The 12912-nt window shown below is 40.0% G+C and overlaps 1 protein-coding gene across 1 annotated transcript in view; it reads left to right on the plus strand.

The window, feature by feature from the left end:
* Window positions 1–12912, plus strand: part of LOC122792232 (lysophospholipid acyltransferase 2-like) — a 751818-nt gene that overhangs the window by 190355 nt on the left and 548551 nt on the right. Inside the window, exon 2 of the mRNA XM_044059980.1 lies at window positions 10825–10970. Coding sequence (XP_043915915.1) covers window positions 10825–10970 — 146 coding nt within the window. The remainder of the gene's footprint in view (window positions 1–10824; window positions 10971–12912) is intronic.

Consider the following 12912-nt stretch of genomic DNA (forward strand, 5'->3'; position numbering starts at 1 on the left):
CCACCTCTGCTACCTGCAACTTGTTTTTTCACACAGTAGTGTTGCTCTTTTGCCTCTTCTACATGTTATTATGCTTGCCCTTTGAACTTTCTCTGTTTGGTCCTAGTAGGATATACTAAAATTAACTAATTTGCATTCACCTACACAACAGTCTGTCTCTCTGTCTGTGGGCATCACATTCACCTCCGGATTTACCATAGCCTAAGCCATGGAGCCCTGTCATCCTTTGTCCACGTCCTAGCTCATATTATGAAAGCTCAGTGGACACTTCAAACATACCTGTGTACCAGGAAAATATGTGACAGTTACTTGTCATACACAAAGCCATAAGGATGGTGATAGGCCCCTTCATCAGGCTGTATAAGGGATAGGCCCCTTCACCAGGCTGTATATGGGATAGTCCCCTTCACTAGGCTGTGTATGGGATAGCCCCCTTCACCAGGCTGTATAAGGGATAGGCCCTTCACCAGGCTGTATAAGGATGTTACAGAATAAATTTTAGAAGTCATTCTTCACAAGATACCCTGAGATGAGTCAGCATGTCTGATAATAAACACAACACTCCACACTGTCAGAATATCCCTGGGGAAGCTCATCCTGCTGAAAATTCCTAGCTGTTTTCACTTGACTATTAGTCAACCTTTTGTCCAAGTAGAAGGTAGTGTGTGTCACTGCTTTTGGTTATGTAGTAGCCCTGTCTTCCACTACCAAAACAGACATTTTACCTGTGTAGCTTAATATACTAAGTAACTGTACAGTGTCTGTGACCACCCTCTGAAATAGTTTTTGACAGATAATGGCATTAAAGCACATTTGGACTGATTGTACTTTACCCAGCATTTAGCACTCCTTATAAGGCCTGTGATTTCATAATGCTTACTTTTAATTGCTTGGACAATGAAAGTTATGTTCAGGCTGTGCATGTAATACTCAAAATGGCTTGAAAAAGCAATACAATGGTTTTAGATCAACAAAACTTGAGAGTAGACTTTCACACCTACCAGCTCTACCAGCTGTTTAATCTCTTTCTTTCTAGATCAGTTTTTAGGAGTCCACTCTTATTATAACAACATAATATCCTGCGAGCTGGGTCACCTTTGAATACCTGGAACAGTGCTTCCTAACACCCTTATATTCTTTAAATTATGATCTGAGAGTTATGCTTGAATGATCTTCTACTTTTTAACAATCCCCAACTCATCATTTAAAGAAAACTCTTAACGTTCTGCCCCTGTCTGGAGTTATAGGTTCACTACTGACATTTCTGTGCAGCCAAAACATTTCCAGCCACCTGTGGAGGTGTGGGTAAGAAATGGACAACATGCAATATCTTCACACGACTGTCACTGTACTGTGCCTTAATGCATATAACTGCATACTTACTTGGTTCTGAGTGGTCAGCAATATATTCTGATAATATATTACATAATTAATAAGTGTAAGATTAACTGTACAGTGTCTGTGACCACCCTCTGAAATAGTTTTTGACAGATAATGGCATTAAAGCACATTTGGACTGATTGTACTTTACCCAGCATTTAGCACTCCTTATAAGGCCTGTGATTTCATAATGCTTACTTTTAATTGCTTGGTAGGGTTGCCACCTTTACAAATGCCCAAAGTGGGACATTTTTGGTACAAACGTCAGATTCTGCAGAACAAAACATACCCACGGCTAGTACAAAGGACAGAACTTTACATTTTTGTCTAAATAAAAGCTTATTCTTATAGCATTTCAGTTGCTTATTCTGTTTCTTATAACATTTAGGTGTTTCAGATACAGAATAACCGTTTTATGCAACTATTACATAAAATATAGGAAATATTTTTGTCCTAAAATCTCAGGACATTTGCCATTTTTTCAATTTTTTTGCAGGACACAACTGCCTAAAGAGGGTCTGTCCCTCACAAAGTGGGACAGGTGGTAACCCTATTGCTTGGACAATGAAAGTTATGTTCAGGCTGTGCATGTAATACTCAAAATGGCTTGAAAAAGCAATACAATGGTTTTAGATCAATAATACACTGTACAGTTAATCTTAGTGGCCTTGAAACTGCCCTCCCCTCTTGTAAATTTGTGTTTGGATACTCCTTCTGGGCCCATCTCATTTGCTCACTCAACTGAGTGCAGTGAGATCATATTTTGATTTCAGGCACTCCTACTGTGTACAAAGAGAGCATCTGGGAAACAGAAAAAAAAAATTAAGCTTGTTTCCTGCCTTTCCTGTTAAGTGGTATAGACTATTTGTAGGCTTCTGAGCCCCCAAGCCCTTCTGTGTTGGAGGGAAGCCTTCTAGCTTAGTTTTTTTTTCTTATAACTAGCCAGTTTTCTAGTTTCAGCACTCAAATCTGTTTCTTTGATCTCAGCACTTGTTCAGAAAAAAAAAAAAAAGAAAAAAAAATTTCATCTGCTTTTACTGTACTTGTGTTTCTACCTACTTTATTTTACTTTTGCATCATCTTAAAAGTACTCAATTGTATTTATTACTGCTTGGTGTAACTCATTCTAAGCCTTTTGGTTTAAACACTTGGGCTTCGGACCAGTTTTGCACTGAGAGGGTTTTTGGTCTGCACTGTAGTGGCAGAACAGGTAGCTTACATCCTTCTAGGTTGGGAACTGCTGATTGAGGGCTCAGTGTCTGTTATTCTAAAAGTGTATTAATTCTGGTTTAAGCACTTGGGCTTTCAGGCCAGTTATTTTACATTAAGAGGGTTCGTGGTCTGCACTCTTGTGGGAGGAGAGGCTGGACTCTGCCCTTCTGAGCTGGGAATTTCTGGTTAAAGGCTTATAGTGCATGCATATCTGAACTGCTTCTTACTGAAGTTGGTGTGCCTTGTTTGCTGTGGCATAGACTGGATTCGGGCCTGCTGGATCTAGCTTTGTTTGTGTAACTTGGGCACTAATCCAGGCATTCTCTAAAGTATTCAGTTGTATTTATTACTGCTTGGTAGTAACTTGATTAAAGTGTAGCTATCATTCTAAGTCTTTTGGATTAAGCACTTGGGCTTCAGACCAGTTGTTTTACATTAGGAAGGTTTGTGGCATGCACTGTGGTGGCAGAACAGGTAGCTTTCATTCTTCTAAGTTGGGAACTGCTGATTGAGAGCCCAGTGTCTGTTATTCTTAAAGTGTATTAGTTCTGGTTTAGGCACTTGCACTTCAGGCCAGTTATTTTACATTAAGAAGGTTCGTAGTCTGCACTCTTGTGGGAGAAGAGGCTGGACTCTGCCCTTCTGAGCTGGGAATTTCTGGTTAGTGCCTGAATATTTGAACTGTATCTTACTGAAATTGGTACACCTTGTTTGCAGTAGCATAGACTAGATCCAGGCCTGCTGAATCTAGCTTTGTTTATATGCTTGTTGTTTGTTTGCTTGTTATTTCCCTGGAATGCTAATTCCACCTAATCTGCTTCTCAGCACTTCTGTGGATCACTAGTGATATCTGCATTGCTTACTGTACTTATTTCCTTGTTTCACTTGAAAGAAAGTTACTGTTTGTCATTTTTGCATTTAAGTTACCTGTAACACATTGCACTTAAGTTACCTGGCACTTGCGCGCTAAAGCAATTATATAAGTCAGCACTAAAATTAAAAGCACTACACCCTCACTCCCCACTGGCCCTTGTTTTCAATTATTAAGGAATTCCCAATATTATTCTAGCATGTCCAAAGGTCAGTTGTCAATCTCCTCTCCGGTCCAGCTGGTGAATCTGGGAATCTTGAGGCAATGTTACAACTGCCTCATGTACACAGACAACCCTCTCCTCCTCCCAACAAATTCCAACACATGTGAGAGATGCAACCATATAGCCAAACTGGAGGCTAAGCTCTCTCAACTCAGTACTGGCATAACCAGTCAGGAGGAGAAGGAAACCACACTCACTACAATTCCAGTCTCACATAGACCTACCACGACAGCAAACCAAACACATAATCACACAAAAACATACTTGGAGGCTCTAAATAAAGATCTGCTTAAGCAGCAGAGACCTCCAAAGCAGACACCCAAGCAACCGCTACCCCAAAACAAAACACGTGCAACACATATCTCACAAAGCCTGTGTGCTGAACAGTCACAGCCCTTAAGACTAAACAACACACCTGATACACTTGTAATAGGTGACTTTATCGTCAGGCACACTGATGTCCCGCTCACCAGGCTGAACAAGGAGAGGGTCACGGTGAGCAGCCTGTCAGGCGCTAGGATCCGCCACATAACACAAGCACTCAGGTCACTCCAAGGCAAGTACAAATATGACTCAATCATTGTCCATGCTGGTGTGAATGACCTGAGACGTACCTCCCTGGACTACATGAAAAGAGACATAAAGGAGCTCTCTGAGCATGTAGCCCAGGCTGATATGACCCTGACCTTGAGTAGCATCTTACCCTCACCAAGAATGATGCCAAAATATGAAGACAAGATGATCAATTTCAACAATTGGCTTAAGTACTGGTGTCATTCAAAGGGGATTCAATGCCTGTCAGCTTGGGATGATATGCTCGACAAGCCACGATGCTTCGCTAGGGACGGCTTGCACCTGTCACCCCTGGGCTTTTGGATATTGGCAAAGGCTCTTGCTACCCCCATAGTGCCTTTTTTAGGCAAGGCTCAAAAGACAAACCCACCTCCATAGGTATCACAAGGGATAAGAAACTAAGAGTAATGCTACTCAATGCCAGAAGTCTAAACCTCAAGATGCACGCACTCAAAACTCTCCTTAGCATGGAGAACATTGATATCTGTGCAGTAACAGAAACCTGGTTCAGGGCTCCCGAGAGCACCCCAGCACTACCAGGTTATACCTCATACCATTCTTTTCGGCCCCAAAATTTGGACCGAACCACAAAAGGAGGGGGAGTATCGATATTCATCAGATACCCACACCTCCAGGTTGGTGGCAAAGCACGAAGCATCAGAGACTATCCATGTGCAACTAACAGTGGGTAAAACTGCCTTCCAGTTTATAGCCTGCTACAGACCACCCTCCCAAACCCAGGAACCCCACTCGGCCTTTCTGAGAACACTGGAAAATATGAAGGTCTCTCCAAACACCATTATATTGGGTGACTTCAACTACCCAAACATAGACTGGGAGCATTACTCTAGCTCCAACACCCTAGCCCAAAGGTTCCTAGAATTTATAAACTCAAATGCTATAGAACAACTTGTTACCACTCCCACAAGAGGGGAAAACATACTGGACCTGATTATCACCAACATGGGGACTCTATGCTCCAGACCAGAAGTGTATCCCTCACTGGTAAGATCAGACCATAAACTAATCTCACTGGATATTCACATCCCGACCCTACCCCCTGCCCAGAAAACCACAGTGAAAAACTTCTCTAAAGCAAATTTCACACTCCTCAAAACCAAGGTGGAATCCTTCAAAGCCCCCGGGCCTGTGGAAAATACGGCCCAGACCGCAGAATCCTTTATAAATGCATTCTATGAACACCTTCAGGAATGCATGGATCATGTGATCCCAAATAAAACCAAGACCCAATCCTCCAAAGGCAGACGTCCTGTCTGGTGGACCCCAGCCATAAACAAACTATACAATAGAAGGAGGAAGCTACTAAATGATAGAGCAAAATCCCAAAAAGGGAAGGCATCACTGATTAGTATTAGCAAAAAACTACGGGCACTCCTAAAATTGTCTAAGGCCAGCTTCGAGAGAAAGATTGCACAGGACACTAAGGATAATCACAATGCTTTCTTTAGTTATGTTAGGAACCTGGGTGGTAATTCCCAGATATGCTCAGAATTAGTCCAAAATGACAAAAAATACACTGAACCCACAGACATTGCCAACATCCTAGCTGACAGGTTCAGCGCAAACTTCTCCCCCCACTACCCACCAAAAGGGCAAATATCTATCCCAGCAGAGTGCTGCACCCCTGACATCTCAGATGCTCAGGTAAGAGCCGCCCTCTCCAAAGCAAAAAACACAGCATCAATGGGACCAGACGGTGTCCTGGGCTGTGTCCTACATGAACTCCAAGAAGAGCTAAACCCAAACATAAAACTACTGTTCAATCTCAGCCTTACTACAGGATATGTGCCCAAAGAGTGGCGTACAGCAACAGTGGTCCCTCTCCATAAAGGTGGTGCCTCAAGGGATCCTGGAAACTATCACCCCATAAGCCTGACTAGCTTGGTCTGCAAAGCTATGGAAAGGATCATCATGGACCTCATAAATAAAGATATTGGGGACCTACAGACACTGGATCCTACCCACTTTGGCTTTAAGGGCAGATCCTGACTCTTAAACCTGGTTGATTTCTTTGAAACAGTCACCAAGGCCATTGACGAGGGGAAGGTGGTCCACACAGCCTACCTGGACCTCGCAAAAGCCTACGATACAATACCCCACTCAGGCATTATAGATAAGCTCACCAGCTTAAATATAAACCCTTATGTCACTAGATGGATTGCAAACTGGCTCAAGGACAGAACCCACATGGTTAGAATTGCTGGAGCCATGTCAGACTCCAAACCAGTTACAAGTGGTGTCCCACAAGGCTCAGTCCTGGGACCTCTCTTGTTCAGTATATATTTCTCGGAGGTACAGGCCAACACGGAAGGACTGTGGCTGACCAAGTTCGCAGATGACTGCAAACCGGGCGCCATAATCGACTCTCCAGCTGACACAAGCATCCCCCAAAAGGGCCTCATAGAAACAGACAACTGGTGCCAGAGCCATGGCCTCAAGCTAAACGCCAAAAGTGTATAGTCATCCCTTTGGCAAAAACAAAGTGCCCACAAATTACCACATAGGTGGTAATCCATTAAGTACAGAAGAAGTAATTAGGGACCTGGGGACCCAAGTTGATAGCAATCTCTCATTTGACAACCACGTGGCCAAAGTGGTTAGAAAAACATTTTATATAGCCCACCTAATCATGAAGGGATTCACATCTAGATCAGGGAGGTCATCGTGCCTCTTTACTCATCCCTCATCAGGCCCATAATTGAGTACAATGCCCCTTTTGGGATGTACCTTACCAGACACCTGCAGCAACTGGAAAGACCCCAAAAGTACCTCACCAAGAGGATCAAAGGGCTCAAACAGATGCCATATGCTGCCCGGTTAAAGAAACTCCAGCTCTACTCAGTGGCATACTGCCTGTTCAGAGGCAATCTGTGCCTGACATATAAAGCCATGTCCAACCCGGAGTTAATGGACATGCTGCACCTCAGAAAATCCAAATCCCATCGAGCTACGCGCTCGAGAGACTTGAACCTCAGCACTGAAATAAATAGGACATGCTGGAGGGACAGATTCATAACCCAGAGGCTCCCTTCCCTATGGAATAAAATCCCAGTCCAGGTTAGGCAGAGTCCCTCATTGACTCTCTTCAAGAGGAATCTTGATAGCGGATGGGAGATCGTAGGTTTACCCCGGTTATCACTTCTGTGTCACTGTTAGAAAGAGGCACAGTATACTAACCTCGAAAAAGGGCATAGCAAAATAAATTTAAAATGGGTGGCGAAAGCCAAACACATTCCGGCTAGGCTTATAAATGCCCTAGGGCAGATAGCCTAGTATGAACCTATGAACCTATAACCTATAATATATTTACAGGGAGTTTATCAAACACTGTAACCTTTTTGTTTTCCTGACTACTTTCATGGTCCAGGAATAGTATTGCCACTATTCATTCTACTAAAAGGTGACTTTCATTAACAAAAATTATATTTATTTGTGTCTAATTTTATGTCCTGTGTGCAGTTGTTTAATCTCTCATCATCCAGGATATGCTACTATAAGTACGAGCTGGATTTTGGGACAGTCAGCCATCAGCCACCACAGTAGGACAACTTTTAAAGATGAAAAGCACAGACACCCAGCAGTAGTTAAATAGAAGTTTACAATCACTTGCCTGTCTACCAGATTCCTGCTAATACTAGCCAAAAACTTTCTACTTATGAAGATGCCATTCTATGTAGTGTGTACTGTGCCCTTTTTCTATAAGATACAATAAATATCACTTCCCTGCAAGGGCATAACAAAGACATTGCATTAACTTATTATTTTACTATGCAAGATGGTCAAGATCTCTGCAGAGATGGTTCTAGAAGAACAAGAATATGTTAAAAAACGAAACACTCGTGCTTTACAGAAATCATGATGTTACAAATTGATATTAAGCAATACAAGAGTTTATAACATTCCAAGAGTTTAGGGAACAAGCCAGCAGCAAGGTGCAATATTTAAGAGAACAGCTTATATGAATAGATCGATTACAAAATATAAAAATGCCTGACTAACAGACCATGGTTTTAATACATATCCCAACTATGTGAAAGACCTGGTCCTATTTTTAGCTTATGTTGTGATAGAAAACTCAGAAGTAAAAGATTTTGTTTGTTTGTGTATTTATTTGCTGACCAGATAGAGGTAAATTAACTGATCTTAATAAAATACTTTTCAGTAAAGACTGTGAAGAACAGAAAGCTATAAGTGGGAGCATACTGAACATAAAAGTAATAGAGTAATTATACACAACATTATATCAATACATACATGTCCGTAGGATTCACCACATTTGTCTCCACCAACAATGAATTTCCATCTCAGGTTAGTTAGTTACTTCAGTGGTGAAAAATTCTGATACAGTGATACAGAAACATGGTGTAGCTGCAATAAGAAAGACCTCATTAATGATTTATTATCACATCTATGAATTGTACACTGTGTTGTCAGACCAGACTGTGCTAGTATTCTTATTTGCAAAGGCAGCCCCCCCCCCCCGTGCATGCGCGTGCATTCCAACACAACTACCGACACCCACATCCACTCATCCAGAAACAAGCTGTCTCTCAGTCTAGCTTACACTTATGGAAATATTCTCCCATACACCTTCACACACACACACACACACACACACACACACACACACACACACACACACACACACACACACACAATTATACAAACACACATTCATGCAGCCTTATTTATACCCACAGCTCCACAACAATACATACAGTGACACACCTCTCACCCCCACTGCTTCACTGGACTTAGCTGTGCAAGGAGTACTCCTACAGGAATAAATAGATGACTTCTGTCTTTTGATAGTGTTCACATTTCCTCCAAGAATATAATTGTACTTGTCAAGCAAATCTAGAGCTGAAGACATTTTCATGGGAGACCTTATGGCTAATTAGCATTAGCCACTGCCCAGGGCTGCCACATCAGTACATGGCTTCATTCACAAAACAGCTTTCAGTACTGTGGCCCCCAGAAGCAGAAAACTCATTGGTAGGGTAGTTTGTGAAATGGAAAGGCTTAGTGCAAAGTGGAAACCTTCTGAGATAAGGCTTCCACATCAAGGGTTATTTTAACATTTGTAGTAGGTGAACTTTCTGAATTATAGCATGACTTTGCCAAGTGTGGTACTGTTTAGCTTTGTGCAACCAATGCAAAGCAGTGCCATTATAACAAAGTGAGGGCTATAGGGAGAGAGAAATTCAGCAAAGAAGTAAGATGATTCACAGTTTAAATTTACACATCACACACTTCATCATACTTTGTCCTCACATCTCTTATCAGAAAAGCCATTGTAGCCACTTTGTATGTGTTTTTGCTGCTTATAGTCACCTGTCAAGAAAATGACTGTTCCTTTCTTTTCACAGTAAAATAGCATCTTACTTTCAGTAGTTTTACAAAGTTTTAAAAAGGCATTTGTTCATAATTAATCACGTAATCCTGAAAAATTCCTAATCTCAATCAAATTTAAGGTTCTGAATTTCTGTGAGAACAACTTGTGTATGTGTGTGTGTGTGTGTGTGTGTGTGTGTGTGTGTGTGTGTGTGTGTGTGTGTAGCAGCTTATTATGCTATATATGTTGCATGCACCAAAAAAACATAATTTTCATAAAATCTGGGAGTCTGTCTTTTTTTTCTTTTTGCCCAAGCATTCCTATCATTTATTTTATTTTTGTTAGATTCCAGTAGGTCTATGGCCTGTTTGCAATACAGACTTGAGGTGTTGTTTGTAGTGGCAGTCAACAACTCGACTAAGACAGTTGTGAAAGTCCCCTCCTCTCCTGTATAATATGTTTGGCAAAGGAAATGATTCTAGAGGTGAACAGAAACATAACAGCATCAGTGATGCATCCAGCTTTAGTCAACGATGGCATAAAAATAAGGCGTGAGTGTTTCAGTTGTGACTTGAAACTGGAATCAACATATTATGCTTCGTCTGCAAGGGATAGAGGTGAGTGGGAACAACAGAAGGGGGTAGTATAATAGGGGTCAACCTGGAGGATGGCAAGGGCATTGTGTTGTGAGCATTAGATGTTCTTTGAGTAGTTTTTTGAATTTTGCCATTGAGATGGCACAGGTGATGGCAGAGGGTAATGAGTTCCAGATTTTATTGTGTAGTTGTATATGCATATGTATATGTATATGTATATTCTAACTTTGAGATCAACATTCCTCAGAGAAAAGGGAATATTTCAAGAAATGGCCATCTTGGACTTAATAAATGAAAGCCCATTTTCTCGGCCATTCAGTCTCAACATTTTGGGATTTGCTAAAGCAGGTCCCAACATTTCATATGGTTATCATATCTAGTGAGGATTATAATAACATGTATAAGGGTTATGTAATATTGTTCAGAACTGAATGCCAGAACTTTAAAGACATTACATATTGGTTGGAGTAGCAGCATATAATTCCTGAGCTACCCCAATCAGTTTTGATGGTTTAGCCTTACTTTACAGGTAATAGAAAGCAATTAATGTTATTAACTTATTCTCTTATTTATACATTTTTTTAATATCTGTCTTTTGTTTTCTTTCTCACAGATGAATTTTATAGCTTGTCTTATGTGTGGCTTAATTGCAGCTTGTTCATTTCGGATATACTTACCTCCCAGTAAAGAGAACTGTGCTATCCGACATACAGCAGCTACCCTATTGGGCATTTATTTTGCTCACTTCTGTTATGGATGGTAAGTGTGTCTGGCTTAAAAAGGTCTTAATTTCAGCATTAGGCATTAAGTAAAAATGGTCTTTAGCCTTTCAGACCATTTATGTGTCTGCTTAATCACCTTGTGTCTATCATAGTGTTCTAATATTCAGTTCCTGATTTTAATCCCAGAAACAACATAGACTTATGATGGGGCACATTTTAAGACCCTTCTCTCATTATGCCTGCTATATTAGATATGTTAAATAAGCATCACCAAGGCAATTTCAAAATGTTTGATCACTTTGGCTTGTGTATTTTAATTTATGCTTGACTGTCTGCTGAAAATAAGTATAAATGGACTTTTACAATGAAAACTGTTTGAAGGAAAACAGATCAGTGTAATCTGTGCATGAAGGGTCATTGGACAGAGAAATCAAATAAGGATAGTATTTGGGAGGTCATCCAGAAAAGGCTATAGAAGCATGTACATGGAATGTCATAACACTAACAGGATGAGGAGGAGAGAGGAAGGAGGGTGTACTGTGGCCTAAAGTAAGACCTCTCTGTAGGTCATTTTGTCCTATTATTGGTTTTATTTTCCTCAGAAACTTTCTTTTAGCAAGGCACAACTTTGAAATTGTTGCTGATCAGCATTACATTTGAGAAGTGGCCTCTGTGTTGGTTGAAGGGGATTTCTATAGCTTCCTGCTATGACTGCATGATGATACAAATGACTGCAGAAGTTTCTGTGAAGCTGTAAAACTGAAGTCAGGACTTCAGTGAAAGACAATAGCATGTCATTTTTAAACGGGTAAGTGATAAGGTGTGTGTATGGAATGGATAACATTTTACAACATGACCAAGGGTGTTTCACTGGATGAGTGCTTTACTGCCATTATATATGTGTTAAAAGTTTTTCTATGCATACATTCATGTATTTTTGCAATGGAGAAATACACTTTTCTAAACATATTTAAAAAAATTCATAATACACATTTCAGTGAGAAAATAATTTTTATTGAGTCAACTGTTATCGATTATGGGTGTTTTGACGTTGGTGTTACTGTTTCAATTGAGCACTATCAAGAAAATTAATTTGAAATATATATTAATTTACACTGATGATATTATGTGGTTTTCATTTAGCCGTAATAAACAGCAGACTTTAAGAACATTTCAAAGTGATTTCCATATTTACATAAATGGGCACACAAGTTTCCATGGTAGTAAATGTGTAACAAAGTCTATAGTATTTTTCAGAGACTAGTGCCGATTACATAGTTAATAAAAGCAATTTCATTTCTGAGAAGGCTACCTCCTTTACTTCTTTAAGTTTACACAACAACAGTAAATTGACTTTTAATTTACAAGTAGACAATTAAGTTATATAACTTTTTAAGAAGCTTAATTATTTGTTTACAGTAAATGTTAACTTACAAAATGAGATAAATGTAAGGAGCTTATTATTACTTGTGTTAGTTAATGAATTGGTATCATTCTGTTACTGCTTAGAAGAAATTTTCAAAAATGTATTTGTCATACATTGTATCATTTTATGGTTTATGTTGAATGAAAAGTGTGACCTTCACCACTGCTAGCAATACTTAAAGGCTAGTGACTGCACAATGTATATAGGAAGGGATTATTTATTTTTCTTGATATTCATCTATAAGGTTTTTCACAGAATTCATCCATATTCTTCTACTTATATGTGTTTTTTTGCTTCTCCTGTTCCAGTAGGTAAGACGTTCAGTATTTCTGCCTGCTCAATAACTTGGTGGAATATAAAAACCACCCCATATTGTTTGCTTTTAGAGCTACTATTTCCGTTAAGTGGATTTCTTTTTGTTTATCAGAGTTTGGTTTCAAAAATGACTAGTCAATATTTAACAACACATTTCAATGGTGTCACTTAATATGCTGCTCTCCATAATGTTTCACTTCCAACATTGAAAACAGACTGTTCTCCATATAGTAATCAG

Source organism: Protopterus annectens, chromosome 1.part2 (assembly GCF_019279795.1).
Source record: "Protopterus annectens isolate FY-2018-M chromosome 1.part2, PAN1.0, whole genome shotgun sequence".
NCBI classification, from domain to species: domain Eukaryota; kingdom Metazoa; phylum Chordata; order Ceratodontiformes; family Protopteridae; genus Protopterus; species Protopterus annectens.